Source organism: Octodon degus, unplaced genomic scaffold (assembly GCF_000260255.1).
Source record: "Octodon degus isolate 3935 unplaced genomic scaffold, OctDeg1.0 scaffold00092, whole genome shotgun sequence".
Lineage (NCBI taxonomy): Eukaryota > Metazoa > Chordata > Mammalia > Rodentia > Octodontidae > Octodon > Octodon degus.
Window position 1 is genome coordinate 5103008 of NW_004524668.1, and position 25048 is coordinate 5128055.

The following is a 25048-nucleotide window of genomic DNA, read 5'->3' on the forward strand; positions in this document are numbered from 1 at the left end:
TTTTGAATGGTAGTGAGTTTATTTATTTATTTATTTGTGTATGTGTGTGTATGTGTGTGTGGCCAGCTCAGCCCACCAGGGGGCGGGGCTGGCTGGCATGTGGTGCTGGGGGATTGAACCGCGGTCTCTGTGCTTTGTGAAGCTTGTTCTAAGTAGGTGCTTTAGACCACTGAGCCATCTCACCAGCCCAACATCAGGGTTATTAATAACTCACCCCACCGCCAACAGAATCAACTACTGCTTTCTCCTCTGGTATTTATAACACATCATTGCTAAATGAGTTTCCTTTCCTTGGCCTTTTTCTTTTATTCTCCTTTATTTTAATTTAATTATTATTATTATTATTTCTTTTTTTGCAGTATCGGGAATTGAACTCAGGACCCTGCACTTGCCAGGCAAACACTTACTCTACTGAGCTATCTCCCTGGCCCTTCTCCTTTATTTTTAAATTTTAAAAAAATCCTTGAAATAATCATTTTATACCTGGCTAACAAAATGCTAAAAATACATGTAGGTGCGTTCATAGTGAAAGGGACCATCACCTGTCCCTATGCTCCCAAAGCCTAGCCTCAAATCAAAGTCAGTATTTCACTCCTTTAGCTATTTTTTTTCCTGATAGCTTTCTTTACATCTCTACTACTTTGTGATTTAATGTTTGTTTGTTTATTTATTTATTTATTTATTTGGTATAGGTTCTCACTAAGCAGCGACTCACGGTGATCTTCCTGTCTCAGCCTCCTCCCCAGCACTGGGATTATAGGCATATGCTACCAAGGGGGCCAGGGCTGGCTCGGCATGGGGCTGGTGTGGCGTGTGGCCCTGGTGATTGAACCCTGGACCTTGCACTTGCTAGATAGGCACTTAGACTGCTGAGCTATCTCCCCAGCCCTACTCTGTGATTTACATAGGGAGCTATTCATAAGGCAGAAAGATGACCCTGCCACTTGCCCTGGTCTTGACAGTGCCTTTGGAATGAGGTCAGACTCCTTCACAGTGATAACATGCCTGCGTCTGCTGACCCTACTGCCACTGTTCAGGAATCTGTATGCAACTGAATGGAAAATGTTCTGCACCAAGAAGTCTGGAAGGCAACTTCTATCTATACTGGAGAATGCAGTCCAAATCAGCAGCACTGGCTTAGAATAAAATAGCAGCTTCTATGCACTGTGTAAGCAGGAAGTACAGAGTTGATAACAGGTTAGTCTATAATTGGTTACATATATTTGGTCACACGATGCCAGGCAGAGGTATCCTGGGCAAGTTTAATTAGGGGGAGCCATTCATCATGAGGCAGGAAGGTCTGGGAACAGTTAGGGTCTGGGTAAGCAGGTACATGGAGATGGAGTATGACCTTGACAGGACTAGTTTGCCCCCGGGGTAGAGAGGACTTGAAACAGGACATGTATGCAGCTGGTCAGGCAGTGCTGAGTCAAATTATCTCTGAGTTGCAGCTGGGTGGTTTAGTCAAGGCCAGCTGAGTCTGATGGTCCACTTATGAAGCTATATAGTTTTAAAATTCTTTCACTATGCCACCACTTGCTACATTTTTTTTTTTTTTAAAGTTGGGTTTTTTTGTTTTGTTTTGTTTTTTTTTTTGGTGGAACCAGGGATTGAATTCAAGCCCTTGCGGTTCTGGCAAGCGCATATTCCACTGAGCCATCTTCCCAGCCCCTACATTTTTTGATTTACTTTATTTTATTTTTTCCTTTGCCTGTGTGCATTCTCATTTTTCTATATCATTAGGATGGCATTTGTACTTGTGTAGTCCCTTCCTCCTGGGATGTGGCCTGGACCTTGGTGACTTGTTTCTAAGGACAGAATGTATCTAGTCTTTGCAGAAAGACTGATGTCTGCTTTGCCCATCTTTTCTTGCTTGTTCTAAGAGAAGCTAGCCGCTGTGTCACACGCTGCCCCAGGGGACTGCAAGACCTGACCACCCCAGCAAGAGCTCACAAAGAGCCAAATGCTGCCAACAGCTGCATGTGGGAAATCCTGCCAACAGCTGTGTGTGGTAGTCTTGAGAGGAACGCACCCCCCGCCAATTCTTTGGAGCAGGTACCACCCCTGACTACTACCTTGGCTGCACACCCCCCCCTCCCCGGTACTGGGGATTGAACTCAGGACCCTGCGCTTGCCAGGCTAGTGCTTATTCTACTGAGCTATCTCCCCGGCCCCAAGGCCGCACACTTCTGAGAAAACCAGTTCAGCCCCAAATCCTAACCCCAGAAACTGTGAGATAATATATATTTGTTGCCTTTTTTTTTTTTTTTTTTTTTTTGTATTTTTAGGGAAGGGTCTACAGGGTGTCCAGGGTCTCACTACTAGATTGGACTCCTAGTGATCCGCCTGTTTATAGCCTCCCAAGAGCTGGGATTACAGGCGTGGTGCCATGCCCAGTCTCTATTGCTATCTCAGTGTGCCCCAGGGCAGTCAATTGGCTTATTGGCAGAGAGAAGGCTATAATATTTATCTTTGAGTTTGCTAAATAGATAGAGTGGGTTTGTATGTGCAGAACACCTTAGCCTACTGTGTGACAAAACCTGCAATGTTTATGGATCACAGGGGGCATCAAGGGACCTGGATTCTGTACGGGGCTTAGCCACAGGCCTAGAGCGAGTTCTTAGCCTCTGTGAATCTCAGTGCCCTCCTCTATCAGAAGGAGAAAGCCCCACCTCCCAGGACTGTTGGTTGTCTTCTCTAAGAAACAACACCCCCGGAAGTGCGCAGCACACAGTGGGTCCCATGGCTCCTTCTTCATACTGAGAGCTGTTTTCAGCTGTAGCCATGGGGGTGGACGGCAGCCAGTGGTCAGGTCTAGACTGAGGCAAATCCAGACTCAGACTGGAAATAGTGTGTTAGTCAGGCCTCCCCATTACTGTACCAAACATCCAAGACAATCAACTTACAAACAAAAAAGGTTTATTTTGACCCATGGTTTTGGAGGTTTTAGTCCATGATCCATTGGCCCTGTTGTTTTGGATCTGTGGTAAGGTAGCCATCATGGTGGGCAGCAAAACCCACTCACTTCAGAGCCAGGAAAGGCAAGAGAGAAAGACAGGGACCCACAATCCCTGTCAAGGGCATGGTCCCAAAGATCTGAGGACCTCCAGTCAGGTCCCACCTCTGAAACCTTTCACCACCACCTAGTGGTGCCACAGGCTAAGGACCAAGCTTGTAATATGTAGCTTTTGGGGAACATTCCAGAGCCAATTCTAGCAAATAGGTACTGGCAGTAGGCCCAGCCTAAGGGTCTCCCATCCAGGATGACAGGGGCAGGAAGTTACAGGACTCAGCCACCACACCAAAAGGTACTGGGTCCCAAGGTGCCTGTTTCCTTCCCCAGCATAGAGTGTCCAAGTCTTTTTAAAAAGATAAATCACCCTGAAACCACAGAGACAAAGGGCAAAATGTGTTCTTTTGAATCAGGATGTTCTGTGATGTTTATAATCAGCAAAGTCACCCAGAACAGGACAGAACCCCAGATAGCTGTTGGGAAAGCAGGCCAGACTTGGGACTGTGAGGAAAATCACTTTTGCCCAGCTTTGGGAAGGTTGGGACCTATTTGGCAGGTGTCCCTAAGCTGGCACCTTTCCCAAGTTTTCCAGTGTCAGTCCCTCAAACACGTGTGGGAACCCAAGCCCTTCCAGGCTGTGGGACTTGTTCAGCCATCTTCTGCAGGTCCTCAGGCCCGAAGGATGCAGGCAGCAGCTCCTGGACTGTTCTGACCACATAAGAGCCGTCTGCCTTGGTCATGTACACGGCCCAGTCGGTACCAAACTGGAAGAGAGACAAAGCTAGCATGAGGCAGGGAGCATGGATGGGGAGTTAGAAGGGACCAGGGTTTGAGTCTGGCTTTACCACCTACTGTCTAGTGTCTCTTTCTATGTCTTGGTCTTCTCATCTGTAAAATGGGAATGACGATAATTGTACCTGGAGCTTGCAGGAGGAATAAATGAGAGAATGCTGTTAAGTACTTATCATGGTGCATAGCACATGGTGAATTGGTTGTAAATACTCCACTGAGGATTCACTAAAGCTTTGTGAAAACAGTACCTGGCCCTCGGAGCCACACTGCCCTCTGCATGAATACCTACTCTCCCTCTTGTTTCCCCCTTACTCTTCACACCAGCCTTGGACATGAGTGCTAGGTTCATGCCCATTTCACTGCTGAAGAAACCAGAGCTTACCAGGATGAAGTCAGGAAAGACGAGTATGTCTCCTGATCTTTTCTTACGATATGAGGAGTGCCACTGGCTTGCTGTGACCTTGGGCAAATGACAATTATTTGGGGCTCAGGGTCTTGATCTGTGATCTGGCTTTAAAAACAGAGGGACAAAGGGCCAGCCAGATAGCTCAGCAATTAAAAGTTCTGCTTAGGGAGACCTAAGGGCCAGGGGTTCAATCCCCAGCCTGCAGTGCCGGCCCTGCCCCAGGGCGTGCTTTGCAGCAAATGAGACTGGGCGTGGTGGCAAGCGCCTATAATTCCAGTGCTTGGGAGGGTGAAGAACAGGAAGGATCACTACAAGTTTGATCTGTGTAGTGAGACCCTGTATTAAATATATTAAAACACAAAAAATGGAGGGAAAACTAAACAAGTGGGTGGGTGGAGAGTTAAATCAGTGGGGGCAGTGCGGAGAGGCCTAGAGTTGGAACCAACAGACTCAGGCTCTACCTGGTTAGGTATGGTGAGCTTTAGGGATGGCTTGTGGGAAGCGTCTGTGTACAGACAGATACTGGCACATGGTAGGTGCACAGTCAATGGCAGCCACTCGGATCGTGTGAGGTACCAGGGACCGTTCTGGCCTGCAGGCTGTTGCTCTGCTGTGCTCTGCCTCAACCACCAAGTTTTTACCAGACACCATCAATCTTCTGGATTTTTCAGAATCTCTGTTTGAAGGGAGGGCATTTTTCTGCTTGGCAGGCTGGGCCTGAAGGTCTGAGCGAGAGCTGAGCGCTGGCGAGTTTCAGTGCCAGGTCTCCGGTCCCCAAGCCTCAGCTCTTATTATCTGCATTTTGTTTTCGCTTTGCCTCTCCCTCCTCCAGCTTTTCCATTGCCTACTCTTGTCTGCCAATATCTCATCGAGCAGTTGTTGGGCCAAGTTGGGCCCTTGGGAGCCGGGGACTTGGTGCTGTGTTGTGGCTTCCTGACGCTACCCTAGACACTGCTGCTGCGTGGGGCATCTGTGTCTGCCTCTCTAAAGTGAGACCAATTCTGTAGGCTGAGTCCAGTGCCTTTAGGGAGGTGCAGTTCATCTGGATCTGGGAAAAGTATCCTGCAGACTATTTAGCTTGCAGTCCTGGCACAAAGCAGGAAGAGGCAGAAATGTCGAAGCCTCCAGATGCCCTGAAGCCCTGAGGCAGGAACACAAAGCTGAAGCAATCTACCTTCCTTCAAACACAGCTCCAAAAGCTGGAGCTCTTAAGGAATAAGCAGCTGCCATACCACAAAGTCCTGCCCCATTTGCCTGTCATATCTTAGCTGATGCCTTAATGAATGGACACAGCTGTGCTCCAATAAAACTTTACTTACAAAAACAAGCAGCGAGCCCACTGCTGAGCTATGGTATCTCTGCTGCCTTCTCCCACTCAATACATTTTCCTACTGTTGCTCTCTTTACTTTCAGGAACTCTGCTGCTTGTTTATTTGGCTTCCTGTTTGTGCTCAGTACTGCACCAGACACTGAACTCTCAGAGGGCAGAGGGCAGGGCCTGGTCTGCCTGGTGCCCAGAGCTGGCTCTGTGCCTGATCCAATGACACTCACTCAGTAAGTATTGGCTGGAGGGAAGAGTTGTTTTCAGTGACATGCACAGGTTTGGGAAGGCCTTGGAATTGGCCGGTAGCGCAAACAGGACAGGGATTGCATCCCCTCCCTGGCTGCTGGGCTTCACTCCGGCAGCTTGGGGTACACATTTACCACCAAGCAACACGATGTTTACATTCCAGGAAGAACCAGAAGCTCTTACCTCTCTCATCACTTGCCGGCAGGCCCCACATGGTGAGATGAAGTCATCTTGCAAGTCACTGGGGAAGCAGAGAACAGAAGTTAGATGACTCTGTCCTAAGGCACCAGGAAATTAAGATTTGGGGGTTGGGTCTCAGCCCAGTCAAACAGTTCATAGTCCACAGATACCCTGGGAAGAAGGTGACCTGGTGGCTTTCTACGCATCACAAAGTGAGGGCCTTCTGTGAGGGAGAACTTACTGCTACCCACGCTCTGGTGTTAAGGAAAAACTATCTCTGTTTTTTTTTTTTTTTTCTTTCTTTTCTTTTTCTCTTTTTCTCTTTCTTTCTTTCTTTCTTTTTTTTTTTTGGTCTTTTTGAGACAGGATCTCATTATGCAATTCAGGTTGGCCTTAAGCTCACTTTTGTAGCCCAGGCTGGTCTTCAACTCACCAGGATCCTCCTGCCTCTGCCTTGCAAGGGCTGGGATTACAGGCATGTGCCACCACGCCCGGCCTCATATCTCTGGTTTTCAAGAGATGGCTGTACCCAGCTTATGATACTGAACCCTGGGTGAATCATTATATTAAATAAAATGCAGGAAGATCACATAGTACAAGAGGGACAAGTCTTGTCACCAGAGTAAGAGGGAATATTTTATAGAGGAGGTAGCATTTGGCCCTGTCCTTGGAAGAAAAATAAAGCTCATCCATTGCCATTTAGTGAGCAACTGCTATGCCACATACTTGATGTTCATTATTTCATTTCATTTTCAGGGCGGGCTGAGTATCAGAATGGTCTTTTTATGCAAATAAGTTGAGTGAGGAGAAGGAACAGAGATGCTGTTCAGAAGCCCAGCGTTTGTCTGTGCTGTGGGCAAAGGAAACAAATAGTGTGTGTGTGTGTGTGTGTGTGTGTGTGTGCATGTGCACACACAAAGGCCCTGCATGTGAATCAAAGAAAGTTTGGTTCCTTGCATCTGAGAAAGCAGAAGAGGTGCTCACAGCTAGGAGAGGACTCAGGCAGCCACAGGCAGCCCTCCGGCTCGACGGGGACTGAGGTGGATGGCTGAAGAAGGTAGGTTTTTCCATACAAGCCTCCATTCCTACTGTGGAGCCAGAGGTTTAGTGGTAGCCCCCATCGTCTTTGCCCTTCTGGACCCAGAGCTCTGCGAGACCTCGGGATCTGCACATGATTTAAATTTGAACTTTTGGTTGGCTTTTCATCTTGCTAACTATGTGTGACTTAGTGACTTTAACCCACCCAAGGCTCATTTCTTTGTCTGTAAAAGTGGGTAATAACATCATCTACTTTGTTGGAATGCAAGAGGACAAACACAATGAGATAAGGCGTCTGAAAGGCTCTGAGGCCTTTAGAATGCTAGACACATGTTGGTATCATCTGTGCTATTTGCTGGACATCTATTTCCTTACACAACACACACAAGCTCTGATGTGATTTCAGTCCTCTATCACACACAGTTTGTTATATACCATGTGCTGTATGTATCGTAGTTAATTTTGCTACAGATGAACAACAGTTGTTAATTGTTGTATCATTATGTGTCTGGAATATGCCAAGCATTCTGGAAGAGCAATTTATATGCATCATCTCATTGCATTTGGGGAGTATTATGTACCAAGCACTGTCCCTGGTGCTGGGAAAATAGCAGTGAATAAAACTCAGGAAATTCATTGTGCCCAGGAGTTCATAGGCTTGTCAGAGGGGCCAGATAACCAGCCAACTCATCAACCAATTGACTTAAGTCACTGACCCAACAACCAACCAACTAACCAACCAACCAATCAACCAACCAGCAGTGCATTAAATAGAGACAGGCATAGACGCTATGACAGAACAAAGTAGCACAGGAGACTAAGCATAAAGGGATACCATTTCAGCTTTTATGTGTGGGAGCCTTGCCAAAGAGTGGTTCGGCCCTATGGAAAGGTGGGGTTCTCTCTGAGCATGCTTTCAGCTAAAGAAGAAAAGCCCATGGAAACATGAGTGAGTGGGACCCTCACAATTACTGGGTGACAGCTGTGGCAGCCATAGCCCTTTGGAAGTTGGAAGGTACGTTTTCCTCCATCCTACCCATGTTGACCAAGGGCCTGCCCTAAGACTGCCTTGGGGGGAGAAAACAAATCAATGAAGAGTCCCTGTCTTTAGGCCTTCGCTTGCTGCAGGGGAGGACAGCATAGAAGTGTTCTAATAAAGGCTGCCTTGGCAGAGGGGATCTGAGTGAAACTCAGCCTCCCTTCCTTGACTTGTAGGGCCTGTATGATCTGGTTCCTGCACAGCCTGATCCTTTCTCAGTTTGTGGCTTCTATGTCCAGCTACCCAATGCACAGCTGTTTGGACAAGGTGACTTGTACTGGAGTTTTTGAGGTGAACAGTCATGCATGCTACCAGGAAGTTGGGTTTAGCCTGGGGTTCAGCTATCAAAAGTCACAAGATGGTGCATGCAAGCAGCACAGCTCTGAGAAGAATAATGGCTCATGCACACATTGAACTGCTATGTACCAGGTGCTGTGGCAGGGCCTTCTGAACATTAGCTCATTTAATCCCTGACAGCCCTGTAAAGTATGAAAGGCACACAGGTTTTATCATGCACATGTTCTGGGTACTGAAAGGTGAAGCAATTTGCCCACAGTCACAGAGCCAGTAAGTGGCAGAACCAGGATCTGAACCCAGAAGCTGTTCTCTGCCTTTAGTATTTTGCTTGCAGTGACTTTAAAGACAACCTCTGATAAGACCCTGAATAGATCAATGACTAGATTACACTGTTTCGTTTCATGGACACAAAGTCATGCTCAGAGACTCAAGCACATGCCTGAGGTTGATAGTAGAGCAGGATTTGAAACCTTGGAGCCTGGGCTTGTAACCATTGGCCGACACTCCTGCCAAGTGTAAATTTCAGAGCCAGAAGGAGCTGGCTGCATCAGGATGTGGCTTCCATGCCTTCTTCTCCTCTCTGGCCCTTTACTCTGCCCCAGGGTGAGGCCTTTCACTGAATACTGAAGGCTTTCTGTGTTTTGTGCTGACTTGGTCACGTGCTGAGGTCATGTTTTCAGGCAGTGTCTCAGTTACTCTTTTCTACTTGCCGGGACAAAGTACCTGACACCCAAAATTAAGGAAGGAAAAGTTTCTTTAGCTCACAATTAGTGGAGGTCTCAGTCCATACTCAGCTGGCTCCAAGGCAGAGTGGCACATGGCAGAGAGCAGCCCTTCATGGCAGTGGAAAAGAGCAAAGAGCAGAGGGTGGAGTAGCAGCTACAGCAGCTGAGGCAAGCCTCTCTCCCCACCTCACACTGTCATGCAGATTACTCACCCTAGGGCAGGAATAGCACTCATGTTCATAATCCCTGGATTGCCTCATGAATTAATCACAAACTCTAAAAACCACCCAGCGACTACATGAGGCTTTGGGGGACAACTAGACACAAACCATAACAGGCAGAAAACCCATTGACTCTGCTGAGCGAATCTGGGACCCAGGGCAGACTCATCCCCACAAGCCAAGTCCACCCTGGCTCTGCAGACACCTGAGTCTACCCTGGGTACAGTCTCTATCCTTCACCATAGCAGAGGGGATTTCTGGCTATGCAGCCCTGTCCAGTGTTGACAAGGCAGTTGACATTTCCTACTCATCCCCTAAATCTCTGCTCTGTTTAACAAACCATTAATATGATAATGACTGGGCTTCTGGCTCATGATGCGGGTGCAGGCTGAATACCCAGAGGAGAACAGTTGGATGTTGAGGAAAATACAGGCTTCATGTCATTGAGGATGTTTGCTGATCATTGTTGGCAATACTTGATCATGTTGAAAAGCAGATAATGACCAAGAGAAAAAGCCTATCACCTACACAATTCTAACAAAGCCAGGCTACTGTGCCATTATCCTTTTGTTGACTTTGGTCTCTCCCCAGAATATCATTATTTTTTTGGATCAGCTTTGAAATTGAGTTATTTCTCCCCTCTTCTCATAAAGTGCAACTCACATCCCGATCTCTGCTCATCTGCACAAAATGTTCCCAGCACAGATTCATTTATTCTCCATAGCTGAAGGGAAGCCAGAACAGAGATTGGGCCCAAGGTGGCTCTCAGGAGCTGGGGGCTTTCGCCATTGGCACGCCTTTGGCACTGGTCACTCAGAAATAACCCTTGAATAAATTGAAACACCTCAGGGATAGACTGCTGCTGAGTTCAGGGTCTTAGAAAAACTCGAGGGCTTGGCATTGCTCTAAGCCTCTGCACTTCTGCAGGAAGGTGGTGTAACTCTGGCCCAGGAAAGCAGGAATTCACTCACAGCATGTGATGCAGGTGGCCAAATACCCCAAAGACGGACCCCTGGTCACCCAATAATCCCTTTGAAGGTGAGTTAAACATTTATGTCATTTCCCCTCTAATTGTTAGCTCAGAACAATACCTCATAGATAATTCATAGGTGCACACAGAAGGAACTCACCATTGAAAAATCAAATGAGGGGCTGGAGAGATGGCTCAGTGGTCTAAAGCACCTACTTGGAACAAGCTCGGCAAAGCACAGGGACCGCGGTTCGATCCTCTAGCACCACATGCCAGCCAGCCGCGCCCCCTGGTGGGCTGAGCTGGCCACACACACACAGTAAATAAATGTTAAAAAAAAAAAAAAAGAAAGAAAGAAAAATCAAATGAAGTGTGTGGTGGTGCATGCCTGTTTTCCCAGTGCTCTGGCAGGCTGAAGGAGGAGGGTGGCTAGTTCAAGCCCAGCCTGGGCAACTTAGTGACTTAGCAAGACCCTGTCTTTAAAAAAAAGGGCTGGAAATGTAGCTCAGTGCAAAGGCTCTGGATTCAATCCCCAGTACTGCAATCATTGATTGATCCATCTATCCATCCATCCATCCATCCATCCATCCATCAATGAAATTGATGGGTTGGTGGAGGTCCAAGTTAGAAAAAGTTTATTTATGCATTTCAATCTTGAAGTCACTGAGTATGGAATCAGTGCCGTCAAGAATGCAGTGTGATCCTCTTGGGGGAAGCCAATGAGAACTAGGGTATTTATATCTGGGGCACAAAGAGAACTGGCTGGGGTTTTTGCTCATGCAGATGCAGGGCAGGAGCTTGATTAGTCTGAACTAACTGTTGATCACATGGGTTGTCTTTGTATCCTGATTCTATACCTTGAAATGAGTATTGATTTATGGGGGAGCTAGCAGAGCTGAACAGTTCATTCTGGACTCCGCATCAGCTCAAGGAACATGGGGAAGAGAACGTTTGGCATCTTGACGCAGCATGGCCCAGTGAAATAGGCCCTGAGTGAGACTCCAGGAACTGGGTTTGGCCCCAGTTCTGCTCCTAGCAAAGCTGTTCAACTTCTCTAGATCTCAGCTTTCTCAACTACAAAATGGGGGTAGCTGCAAGGGAGTCTGTTCCAGGGGACTTTCAGTTCACTCCAGCTATGGGTTTCTGTGCTGCCTTTCTGCTGTGTCTCCAGGGGGGTCTGTTGTACTTTGTTTTGTAGCAGGGACATACTGTACTTGTCCTTGTGTTAGAGTTGTCTTCCCTGTTTACCTACTCCATAAACTCTGAGTTGAGTGAGGGCAGAGTCTGTTTGCTGTTCATCTCTATCCTCAGCACTGAGCCCAGGGTCCTATACCATGGTCTCAGATACATATTTAAACCTTAAAGAGTTCTAGAAGAAACATTATAGGGGCCGGGGAGATGGCTCAGTGGAATAAGTGCTTCCCTGGCAAGCACAAGGGTCTGAGTTCAATCCCCAGTTCCGAAAAAAAAAAAAAAAAAAGAAGGAACATTACAACATCCTTTCCTGTATGGGGCTAATTGAGAAATCCTGGGCCGATGTCTCTCTAAGGACACTGTTATCTGCCTGGGTATAGGAGAGAGACTCCGAAGGCTGTGTGGAGGAGCCCAAGACTCCAACTGACAACCTAAGTTACAACCAGCCCTCAGAGTTTGTAAGTCAAGGGTCCACTGACCTGGCTCTGGCATATAGAAGTACATAGTAGACATGCATCTGATGACTGGATGGACGATTGGTGTATCGAGGATGTTGGTTGAAGCATTGTATATCATCACTGTGACTTGCCTGCCCCACTCACCTGGAGATAGCAATAGCCCTGAAGTCCTTGTGGCCTTCCGAGATGGCCTTGTGGATTGCAGTCCGTTCAGCACAGATGCCCAGTGAGTAGCAGGCATTTTCTACATTGCACCCTGAGGAGAGAGGAGAACCTTGTGGTCTGGCCACAAGAGCCACTTCCTGCTCTGTATGTTGTAAGAGACTTACCTCCCATTCCAAGGCAGGAAGGGACCTGAAGTGTTAGGAGACTCTTGGGCCACTGTTCTCAAGAATGCTCACTGTCTGCCTTTCCCCAACCTCTCCAGCATGTCTGGCCAACTCTAAGGCAGAAATAGTCCATGGAAGGGCTGCCACAGCAGAGGAAAGATGCCAATGGGGTGTGTTCCAAAATGCCCAGTAAGCTTGAGGGTCACAGACTGCTTGCCTATTATTTCCTTTCTTTCTGTCTTCCATAGACTGGAAGGTGATGGTAGAAGGGGTAGGACAGGTTTGGTTATGTGGTTTATGTTATAGGAATGGACACATGATAATGGAGAAGGAACTTGGAAGATAATAAACACATAGAACAGAATTGTCTATTTGCCCTGGACCAACTACTTTCCTTTGAATGTTGATGTAAGAGAAAACATAATTTCACTATACTTTGGGATCTTTTTTATTATAGCAGTTATAACCCCCACCTGGTGGAAGCTTTCTGTCCTTCCTTTTCCTAGGATTTTTTTTTTTTTTTAGCAGAACCAAGGATTGAACTCAGGCCCTTGTGCTTGCCAGGGAAGCACTTATTCCACTGAGCCATCTCCCCAGTCCCCTACCTTTTCCTGATGTGAGATTTTATTGCTGTTTTACTTTACTATTCTATCTTGTATATTGTGGTTGTGGGTGTAAAAAGGGGCAGATAATTATTTATTTATTTATTTATTTAGTATTTAGTACAAGGTCTACAGGATCTCACTATGTAGATTAGACTTGTAGTGATTCTCCTGTCTTCAACCTCCCAAGTGCTGGAATTAGAGGCGCACGCTACCCCACTCAGTCTCAATCACTGTCTCATCATGGCCTGGGGGTGGGGCCAGCACAAACCCTGGCCACTGTGCTCTGCCTTAACAGGCACTTTAGTCTGCTGAGCTATCTGGCTGCCCTCCCCCTTTTTTCCCCAGACAATTATTTAGTTTCTCGTCCCTTCACCAGCCATATCTCAACCCAAGCAAGAGGGCAATGAAACATTGTGAGACCCTGCTTCCAAGCTGGATATGGTGACTGGGTGGAACTCTGAGTTGCATTGTCTTATGGTTGAGATCTGAATTATGTTCTCCCAAAGTCATGCATTTGAGGTGGGGCTTTGGTGGAAGAGGTGAGTCACTGGGGGCATGACCTCGGAGAGTGTATTGTTGTTCTGGGCCCCTCCCCTCTTTATTTCTGCTTCCTGGCTGCATGAGGTGAGCAGCCTTTCTCTGCCATACCCTTCTACCATGCCATTGATACCTCAGAGCCAGCAGACATAAAGGGAAACCCTAATACCATGAGCCAAATTAGACCTCTCTTACTTCAAGTTGTGGGTATCAAGTATCTTGTCCCAATGATGGGAAAGCTGACTAACAAAGATTTTGGTACCAAAAGTGGGGTTATTTCCATGACTATCCCTGGCCATGTAGTTCAGAGGCCCCTGGAACTTGTTTAGAGGAGAAGTTTGGAAAAGTCTGGAGATGTGATCTAGTGAAGACTTAGAATACTATAAACAGAGATTGAGGAGAGAATCTGGTCAGAGCTCCAAAGGCTCTGCAGAATACTGATAAGAATGTGGAGCAAGTACAGGCCAGTCTCAGGAAGTTTCAGTTATGAATGAGGAATTAGGATTTACTTAAGAACTGGAAACTGGACCACTGGTCATTCATGTTACATTCTACCAAAGAATTTGTCTACATTTTGTCCATGTCCTAATACTTTTTGTGAGGATTACTTTATTTTTTTATTTTTTATTTTTTTATGGAACCGGGGATTTAACTCATGTCCTTGTGCTTGCCAGGGAAGCACTTATTCTACTGAGCCATCTTCCCAGCAAGGATGACTTTAAAGGTGGTGGACTAACTGATCTGGTGGAAGAAATTTCAAGGAGGCCCAATGTTTAGGTTGTGGCATGGGTCTGATGGTTACTTTTAGCCACAAATAGTGAGAATAAGAGGAAATAGTAGACCAGAAAGATGTGAAAAGTTGGGGCTGTGGAGATCATGGGTCCTGAAAAGATTAACATTGAAAACAAGTCAAGTACTTTGCATTGGAACAATAGGAAAGATGGTTAGAAGGCATCTCAGGAATTGGCCAGGCCCTTCCCTTTGCAAGTTTAAGAGTGTAAATGGATACACTCCTTTAAAAAGACTTTTCTTTTCTGAGAAGACAGCCCCAGGGTGCCCTGTTCATCCAGGACCACCTAGGGAACTGCTTCCTCAAGTTCAGCCATCCAGATATTCTGAGGTCACTGCAGCCATGATTCAAAGATGCCTGGAGCCAGCAGTAGGCCTTAGCATCATCCACGTGGTGCTGGTTTTCCAGGCTTGCAAAATCCAAGAGTTGGGGGATTGTAGAGGTTTACATCTAGAGTTCAGAAGAAGGCCTTGGAGGCCAGCCAAACATTGTGACAGGGACATAGTCTCCTTCATGAGACTCTGAGAGGGCAACACTTGAAGCTGTGAGAGGGAAGCCAAAGCTGCAATAGAGACATCAGGAAGGTGGAGCTGCAGGGATGTGGAATGTCTGTTGAGGAAAGCTGTGGGAAGTGGGTGGAGCTAGCCCAAGAGACAGGCCACGTGGACTGTAGCCTGCAATGCCACAGGGGTAGGGCAAGCCAAGCCCCACACATCTCACCAGAACCTCCCTTAGGTGCTGGACAAGGAGCTGCAAGATTTTTAATGTTTTCTCTGCTGGCTTTTAGTCTCACTACACACTGATCCCTTTCTATCCCCTTATTCCTATATTTTAGAACTGGAATAGTTACTCCTTGCCATTGTATGTTGGAAATATTTCATTTTCTTTTTGATTTTCACAAGAGCTCAGAGCTAAGTGTTTTTCCTTGAGTCTCAGAGGATATTTTGGACTTAAACGTTTTAGTTGCTGGAACTGTTAAGACTTTGGTAACTTCAAATAGACTGCAATCATTTTGCCTTATGAGATGGACATGAGCCTTCTCTGGGCCAAGGGTGAAATATTATGGTTTGCAATTAAAATCCTCCAACAAAAGTCATGAGCTTGGAGATGAGACCTGACTAGAAAAAGGGGGTCACTTAGGGACATGATCCAGAAGGGAGTATCCTCTCCCCTCTGTGTCACTGTCTGGCTGCCACACGGTGAGCAGCTTTCCTCTCCTGAGCTCTTCCATCAAGTCATTTCTGCCTTGAGGCCAGCTGACCATGGTCCCCCAATCTCCAAATTATGAGACAAAGTGAACTTCTCCTCCTTTAAGTGATAGGGAAGGCTGACTAATATACTTGCTTAGGAAAGTGCTAAGTGGTGTGCTGCGGGGGGAAAAGGACACACACAAACACCAGCCAAAGGGGCAAAGACCGTTACCTGTTCCTGCATCCACTCTCCCAGTAGGTTCCACCTGGCACCTGGCTACTCACCTGGAAACTACCTTTCCCAGCTTCCCTCGAAGCTCCCTTAACTTACAAAATTTTAGCCAATGGCATGTAAGCAAAAGTGATAGGCATGGTAAGCAACTTCTAGTGACTTTTAAAGGAGAATACTGCTTGCCTAACCCTTCATCTTTCCCTTTCTCAGGGACTGAGATAGGGATGGGACGACATGGTAGTTTGAACTCGCAGATAAAGGCACAAGTCAAGGGCTTGTGGGACATCTAGGCAGGGGTCCTGATCTCCAGAACAATCTTGCAGGGCAGAGCAGTGTGGCCCCCACACTCCGATTGCAGCCCACCTCTCACCTGCTGGAGAGGAGAGAGCCAGGCAGTTATCTTGTCCCATTAATGGATTTCCTCCGTTCACTCAGTCTATTCCTCACCTACGACACGCCCTAAATATGTTTCTAAATCTGAGTCTTCACTGCAATTAGGCAATATTTTGTTCCTCCTGTATTTATCAAATTTAGAAACTGATCATTACCTCCATATGTATTTTTCTATCCTGCGTACGTTGGCACAGTAAGAGTGGCTAAGTGTATCATTTAGGTTACAGTGCTCAGGACCACTTACTGTCTAGAGCCGATGGGTGTCACTCTGTCAAAGCCTACCCTCACTCTGGTGTAATTCACATTTTCTAGCACGTAATTCAGGTAAGGTTGGGTGCATTTAGGGTGACATGGCCAGAGACCCCAGCATGTAATCAAAATGGAAACTGTCAAGGGCTGGGCAAGTAGCTCAGTGGATTAAAGCTCCTGCAAGCAGGTGTAGGGGACGGGGGTTTGATCCCTCCACCTACTGTGCTGGCCCTGACCCCGGGGTGTGCTGAGATGGCAATCGAGCCTGGGCGTGGTGGTGTGCGCCTGTAATCCCAGCTCTTGGGAGGCTGTAAAGAAGAGGATCACTATGAGTCTGAATACCCTGTAAACCATTCCCTAAAATACAGAAAGAAAAAAAAAAAAAGGAAACTGTCATCCTTTATCCCCCCATAGCTTTGCTATTGGCTTAAGGCTACCTGACCAATCAGAGCTTTTCCCTGTATAGAACTGCAGTTCCTTTCTGAGAGGAAGCGTGGGTCGCCATGTTTCCATTCATTCTGGAGGAGACAAGTACAAACTGATGAAATGCAAGACAAGGACTGGAAAATGAGATGAGAGGTGGTGACCAAAAACCTAGTCAGAGGCACTCGCCCCCCAGGTCTGGCTCACTCCTGCATCTTTCATGGTATGGTTATATAATCCCTGTTTAATCATCCTTTTATCTAACATAATTCATGTGCTTTTCTACCATGTGTCATCACATAGAAATCAGCTAATCCAGTAAACTGGAGATGTAAGACAGAGAAATCAGGAAGGTGCCACCGTGAAGTGGTGGTTGATTCACTGAAAGGCTTTGTGTGAGTTACTGGGGCACTCAGAGAACACCGCAGGACAAAGGACGAACTGCTGAACCCTTAACTCTGTTACTCATTAAAAATGCAATTGCATTTTCTTTTTCCTTTTTTTTTTTTTTAAAGAAATGGTCTCTCTATGTAGTTCAGGGAAGCACTTATTCCACTGAGCCATCTTTCCAGCCCCACTCAGGACCTTTCATTTGCCGGGCAAGCACTTATTCCACTGAGCCATCTTTCCAGCCCCACTCTACGCAGCTCAGACTGGCTTTGAACTCCTTATTGTGGTGTTGCAGGCCTGTAATCTCAGCTCTTGGGAGGCTGTAAACAGGCAGATCACTACAAGTCTGATCTAGTAGTGGATGCTGAACACCCTGTAGACACCCCCCAAAAAAAAAATAAAAGAAAGAAACTCCTTATGTAGGCTAGGTTGGCCTTGAATTTGGGATTCTCTTGCCTCAGCCTCCCAAGTGATGGGATTACAGGCAAAGTAGACTCTCCTTGTGTTTACAAATGCCTAGTAGAAAACTAGAACAATGAAGTTTGAATTTCACTTTTGTATCCTCTACTACCTTAAAGCTGTGAGTATAGGTATTATTCTTATTTAGGAAAAGTAGATAGAATAAGGTTTACTAGCCTTAAATTTATCCACCTTATCTAACCTCCCTTTAAGACTGAGGACACCAAGATAACAATTCCTTAACTAAAATAATTTTCAGGATTCACAGGAGCCTCCAACTATCAGCCTTTACAACATCCAGTTCCAGAATGACACTGCAACTCTCCACTTAAGAGTGACACCTAAAAATCTCCAGTCACTGTCCTGAACTGGTAGTCACCTGAGTCCCAGAAAAAACAGAACCTCACATGGCTCAACCCACCACAAACAGAGATGGTCCCTGCATGGGGCCAGAAGCTCCCAAGCCATGAGGATTTCTCTGGAGCTGGGAAACCAGAAAGAGCTGTGATAATGATCAGACACTGGTCCGAACTGCTACATGAGTAGCAACCCTTTGGCTGCTTAAACCAGGGTCCTTCCTTATCTTTCCTTTCCCTCCCTTTCTCTTTCTTTCTTTTTCTTTCTGTGCTCCCCCAAAGGTGTCTGAACCTAGAACCTTCACACTGACCTACAACTCAGACCTTAATTTTTTATGTTAAGACAAGGTCAGAGTTACCTAGGTTGGGCTCAAATTCCACTTGATCCTTCTGCCTCAACCTCCCAGAGTGCTGGGATTACAGGCATGAGATACCACACCTGGCTTTTTTCTTTCTTTTCTCTCTCTCTCTCTCTCTCTCTCTCTCTCTCTCTCTCTCTTCCTTCCTTCCTTTCTTTCTTTCCTTTTCTTTTTTAACCAGAGATTCAACTTGGGACCTTGCACTTGCCAGGCAGGCACTTATGCCCGGCCCCTGGCTTCTTACTTTCTAATGAAATTTTTTGCCTGTAAACTCATACTGTCCCATCAGCTTTAACTTCCATTACCCATAAAGCACAGACCCACACTGGCTGGTGATAGTATTACTATAAGGCTCCAATGAGACCTGACTCTTCCAGCCCCAAACTGCTGCCAGCAGGAGCGCTACTGTCTGAAGGAACCTCAGCTTAGCCCCCAAGGCTGGCATCAGCAAGCATAGTATGTTGCGGAGGAGATAAGATAGGACAAGGACATTTGCGGTTCTGGGACATCTGGGGACTTCTGGAGATACCTGAGAATTTATACTGGATGCTTCAAGGACTCTGCTCACTGAAGTGCAAGACTTCCTGAGAACATGTGTGTGTGTGTGTGTGTGTGTGTGTGTGTGTGTGTGTACACTGGAGATTGAACTCAGGACCCTGTACTTGCCAGGCAGATGCTTATGCTGCCAAGCTATATGCCCAGCTCCTTCCTAAGAACTTTGACCACTGATGTTAATTGGGACCTTTCCACCTAATGTCCCCTGCCTACTTCTCTCCATCCCTGTAAAAGGTACACACTTCTTTTTGTTCAGGGCAGTTGGTCCTATCACACTCTCTGTCTGCCTGCACCCAGGCACAATAAGTTCCATACCATGTTGCCTTTATATAAACCTGGTGCTCTCTGCTCCCTGCCTCTCATTACATAGGTCATAGATTAGTTTTTTCAATACCGTGGATCTAACTCAGGACCTTGTGCTTGCCAGGCAGGCACTTGCACTGCTGAGCTATCTCCCTGACCCTACGTAGGTTACGAGGGTCTCTTTCCTGCTTAGCTTCTCTGCTTGACCAATGGAAGCTGAGGGAAGAGGTGAGTGAGTCTTCTTCTCCACTTGTCTCCCCAGCCTGTTTCCTGATTACTCCCAAAATTACTTCCTTTAACACCTCTCTCACCTGCCTACACTTGCGCACCACTACCAGCTTTCCTCCTCCAAATTTGGAGGGATTTCTCTTGATTGTATGTAAAACATCTTGAGGGCCAGGTGAGAGGTTGTTTCACAAGTGATTACACTCAAGTGTTCTATTACTCAAGCTTTGCAAGAACAACCCTGAGGTTCTGTTTAGCCCCTGGGCCCCTTGTCCTACTGGCCCTGAAGATTTTGGGTCCTCTTTGAGGACTGGTGCCCTCGTTTAGCAAAATGATGTTGACAGATTTCAGCCTCAAAAGGAGCTACCAACAGCCAAGGCCTAGGCTTGTCTGCATCCTGTGTAGCAGTGTGCCCTTGGCCTGGGAAAGAGAGGATCTTAGTTACTGTCATGGACTGAATGTTGTGTCCCCTCAAATTCTTGTATTGAGGCCCTAACTCATTGTGTGATGACATTAGGAGGTAAGAACTTGGAAGGTAATCAGGTTAAGAGGAGGCAGTGAAGGGGGCACCCGTATGATGGGATTATAAGAAAAGAATCAGGTTTTACACTAAGGTGCCTCAATGAGAGGAAGACACACCATAGCCCCCTGTGTCTGCCTGGGAAGGATGGATGACAGAGATTGGACGAGAGTCCCTACCAAGAACCGAGCCTGTGGCACAGCAATCTTGGACTTCCTGACCTCCAGAATTACGAGAAACTGATGTCTGTTGCTCAACCTACTCTGCCTCTGGTTTTTCATCATAACAGTCTGAACCAACCAAGATGGTGTCTTAGTCACTCTTTTATTGCTAAGACACAATACCCAACACCCACAACTGAAAGGAGGAGAGGTTGATTTTGGCTTACAGTTAAAAATCATGGCCCGCTGGCTGCAAGGAAGAAAATAGCATGGTAGAGCAGAAGAGAGGAGGGGCAGCTGCTTGTGTCATGGTGGCCAGGAAGCAGAGAATTGAGGCAACAGGAAGGTGATATGTCTTTCCACATCATGTGCTAGTGACTCATCTGTTCCGCCCAGACCCCCCCCCCCACAGCTGGTCAGCTACAGCCCCCTCATGACTCAGTCACTTTCTAGAAGCCCCACCTCGATTGCATGGGGCTTTGGGAGGACACTTTTGACTTAATCCATAGCAGATGGTTATTGATTACTGAATGAATGGCCCTTTTTTTTTTTTTTTTGAGAAAGAGTCTGACAGTCTTAGTTACCCAAGCTGGTATCAAACTTACTATCCTCCTACTTGAGTTTTCTTTTCTTTTCTTTTCTTTTTTTTCTTTTTTTTTTTTTTTTTGGTGGAACCGGGGATTGAACTCAGGCCCTTGCACTTGCCAGGGAAGCGCTTATTCCACTGAGCCATCTCCCTGGCCCTGATTACTGAATGAATGGGATGTCTCATTTTGGTGCTAGATCTCAGATACACAAGGGAACAACTGTATATCAGGTCTCTTGCAAGTTTAAGTGTGATTCTCCACTGTCGTCCACCACTAGTGGGAAGAAGATGGCCACATTTCACACTCCTGAGAGATCGGAATGTTTTCTTTTGCTTCTCTAAGTCCAGAAGACAGATCATCATCCATCTAGGAAATCCAGCTCCATTCCTGGTATTGTCTTTGCTTACTCTGAAACTCACACAAGGGACAGACTGGAATAATGTCAAGTCAGGATCCATAATTATCAGCCTGCACCAGATAATAGTCTGATGCAAATGCTGCTATTCTTCTTGGCTGCTATTTACCAGGGCAGCACTCTGCGGGATGCTGTACCAGTCAGCCTTCTGACAGCCAGCCGAGGCAGGCACTGTTGTAGCCCCATCTTACAAAGGGAAACTGAGGCTGGGGCCAGGAAGTTGGAGTACACATACTGGCCTGTCAGGTACAGAGAGCTGTTCTTGTTCTCCATGGCACTTCCTCAAGGCCTTATTTTGGTGCTTAAGGGAGGTGTGGGGTGGGACATTGTCATGACTCAGCCAGCCAGAGAAGAGTGCAAAGCCCGAGGGTGCTGTACCTGCTCTCTTTTTTGAGGAATCTTAGATTAGAGCAGTGGTTAGTGCCCATGAGCTAGTGAGCATCAGAAGCTTCTGCAATCTTCTCTTCTTTCTTCCCATGAGTCACTGCGCCTCACACACCCTAGGCAGGAATTCTATCACTCCCAGCCCAGGGGTAGACTATTTTTTGTTTGTTTTTATTTTTGTGGCAGTAGGCACTGACCCCAGGGCTTTTGTGCTGTGTTTTTCAATTTTTTGTTTGTATTTTTTGTTTGTTTTTGAGACAGAGTCTTACAGTCTAGTTTAGGCTGGTCTTGAACTCCTAGGTAGTCCAAGCTAGCCTTGAACTTGTGGCAATCCTCCTGCCTCAGCCTCCTGAATGCTGGGATTAAAGACATGCATCATCTTGCCCAGTCTTTTTTTTTTTTTTCCAGAACTGGGGATTGAGCTCCGGCCCTTGTGCTTGCCAGGAAAGTGCTTATTGCACTGAGCCATCTCCCCTACCCCAATATTGCTCAGTCTTATTTTGTATTTTGAGACAGAAGCTCACTAAGTTTCCCAGGCTAGGCTCAAACCTGTGATCATCTTGCCTGGTATTACATATGTACACCACCACACCTCACGGGAAGGATTTCTTAATTTTTATCTTTTTTTTTTTTTTTCTTTTTTCTTTTTGAGACGGGGTCTTGCTATGCAGTTCAGGCTGGTCTTGAGCTCACTTTGTAGCCCAGGTTTTCCTGAAACATTCAGTGATCCTCCTACCTCAGCCTCTTGAGTGCTGGAATTACAGGCATGTGCCACCACACCTGGCTAAGATTTCTCATTTTTAACAAGGAGCTACTGAGGCTGAGGGCCATGGGAAGCATCTGAGAACTCCCTGCCTAGAGAAATGCCATGTACCTGGGATGAACCATGGTTCTAACTCAACCACAATGTCAAGGTCTTTTAGTTAAGCTCATCTTTGCAATGAATCCCTTTGGATTGACAGGTGAGGGAACCAATTGGTGTTCTCTGGTGATGAGGAACAAAGAGTAACAGGGGTGTGGCTGTGGGGTGCAGTAAGGACAGGAAGCAGGTTAGAGCACCCTGGAAATGCCAGGGACAGGGGTGCAGGGCTTGAGGTCAGCCACCCACTGTGGATGGTGTGAAACAGCTCTCAGTGGAAAGAGGGAGCCCAGGGAAGGAATCAGAAGAGCAGTGGTTGGTTTAGAAGGATAATTTAAAGATAGGATGACTGACGGGTTAAGCCAAGGCAAGCTGGATCTGGCGTTGAACCAGAGCATTCTGATGTCAAACCACATTTTTATGTGGTTTGTTTTGACAGAACTCATCACCCCTGGTCTGGTAAAGTGTTGGTTCCCCCCAAATGCTAGATGAAGAGCAGAGGAGGAGGAAAAGGGGAGAGGCCACCCCTCTAAAGTCATGAACTGAAGAAGTGAAGGTCTCCTATCCCCTGGATGGTGCCAGCCAAGAGTTGGCAGCAGCCACAACCAAGGAGTCCTGTGTTTGGGCCCTGTCCCAAGATCTTTTCCAATGCTGTGGTGGTCTCTCTGCCAGGTGCACATGGGGGCAGGGGCTTCTCAGGCAGTGCACCAAGGGCTGATCCTGCACCATTTCCCTCTGCCCATCTCCCAACTGGCCTTCCATAAACACCGCGAAGCGCCTGCCGTGTATCCAGGGCTGACTCCACCTCCCTGACCTCCCAATTTTCCTCTGCCCTGCCCAGCCTCTCTTCTTGGTGTCCTCACTTCCCTTTCCTCCTGCGGCTCTTTCTTCACCAGTGAACCTCTGCCCCCCAGCCCCGAGTTTCCCTTGCTCGCCCATGAGCCATCCTGGATTGTCACCAGGAGGCTGTACATCCTGAGAATGTAACTGAAGTTCTTTATTATCATCCGGTGGCTAAGCTGTGAGGGGCCCCAGGCCCTGGCTAGGATACGAGTAACAGAAGGAAAATGATGATTATTATGAGGTTGTGACAGCAAAGCTGTCTTCGCTGCCAGACTCGCTTTGGAATTGGAGGGGACGCCAGCTGCCTCTGTCGTGGAAACTCCAGGGAGGTTGGTCTTTTTGTTCATCAGGAGAAAGTCACAGAACTAAGCACTTGTACGGCTGCAAGATGTGAACTCAAAATATCTAAATCAGTGATGGTTTTTCTGCATCCTAATAAATTCACCCGTGATCAGATCCTTCCTACTCCAAGTCTACCTGACTTCTACCCACACTCCCTTCTGCACCTGGCCCACTTCTTGTCTTCTAAGGAGATCCAAGAACTCTACTAAATGCCCTCCCTTTGTCCACTCTGCTCGGCACAATTCTCCCTGTCCCTTTCATGTACCACCCTGCAGCAAGGAGCAGCAAAAGAGCAGCGCATTTGGAATCATGGAACTAAGGCTTGGGTTTCCTCTGCATGGTATCCCATGCCCCTTCTGTAGTAACACACCCACCCACTCCCCAGGGAGGAGGGATAGGTGAATCAGCTGGCCCAATCACATAATCCCATCATATGACCCGCCCACCCAAACAACAGTGATTGGCCCAGGGACCTGCCTATGATTAGAAATGGACCAATCAGAGCTCATCCCTGGAATTTTTCCATATGAAATGAACAAAAAACCAAATTTCTCCTATCTGGTTTTGAGACTGTGAGGTTGAAAACCAGAAGTTGCCTGCACCTATGTTCTCTGAAGCCTGGAGAAAAGCCACCTTTAGGATGGAGGGGGATGGTGGGGGGAGGACCCAAAACCATACCTACAAGGATAAAGAAGGGGATGCTGGCAGCTGAGTCCCTGGATCATTCTGCTCTGAGAAGAGAGCTACCCTGGCCTGCTTTAGTTCTGGTGGTTTCTGTCACTGACAAGGGAAAGCATTTTGACTACTGGGTGTGGCACTCATTCTCTTCCCTCATGGGAGATGAGTATGGCTGTCAGGCCCCGCCCACCTCATGTCGCCAGCACAGCCCAGCTCTGGCTTCAGCTTCCCATCTTGGTCAATATCTCGTCATTTAGCTGTTCCACGGCTGCAAATCCTGAACCATATTCCTTCATGTCCCAACCTGCCCACCCCTTCTCGTTCAAACCTGTGTGGGCACCATCCATATGCCCCACACAATTGCTTTCCCATCTTCCCTCCCGTTTTGTTCCACCTCCAACAGTCCTGGCCCAAGCCATCCGTTCATGTTGTCCACAATCCTTAACCCAGAACCAGTTATGGGACAAGCGACACGCAGACTGGGTAAGTCAGTGGTGAGAAGAGACATCACCCCAATGCAGTGTCCTTTGGCCCAGACCTCCTCCAGATGAGCAGACCTCAGGCAGGGTAACCTTAATGTTACCCTTCTCCTCAGTAACATTCCTTGGCTCTCTCTTTCTGACCTTAACAAATCTCGATGTCTTTGCTTGGCCTTCCAAAGTCCTCCACCTTCTTCCTCCAAACACCACCACTACCTTTAACAGAACAAGCAGCAACCACCTTTTGTAACATCCTCATTGTGTAAACGAGGCTTACAATCTGGGCTTACACATGCCTACTGAGTAAGCAAAAGCAGAATAAAGCCTGGTGTCTCTGTCTTCATGGTTTTTTTTTTTTTTTTTTTTTTTACATTTATTTATTTATCATGTGTGTGTGTGTGTGTGTGTGTGTGTGTGTGTGTGTGTGTGTGGCCAGCTCAGCCCACCAGGGGGCGGGGCAGGCTGGCATGTGGTGCTGGGGG

The 25048-nt window shown here is 47.0% G+C and overlaps 1 protein-coding gene across 1 annotated transcript in view; it reads right to left on the reverse strand.

The window, feature by feature from the left end:
- Positions 1–3396: 3396 nt before the first annotated feature.
- Cda (cytidine deaminase) overlaps positions 3397–25048 on the reverse strand; it is a 25723-nt gene continuing 4071 nt past the window's right edge. The window contains exons 2-4 of the mRNA XM_004637749.2: positions 12048–12159; positions 5965–6022; positions 3397–3777 (exon numbers count right to left, since the gene is read on the reverse strand). Of these exons, the coding sequence (XP_004637806.2) occupies positions 3616–3777; positions 5965–6022; positions 12048–12159 (332 nt within the window). The 3' untranslated portion in view covers positions 3397–3615. The remainder of the gene's footprint in view (positions 3778–5964; positions 6023–12047; positions 12160–25048) is intronic.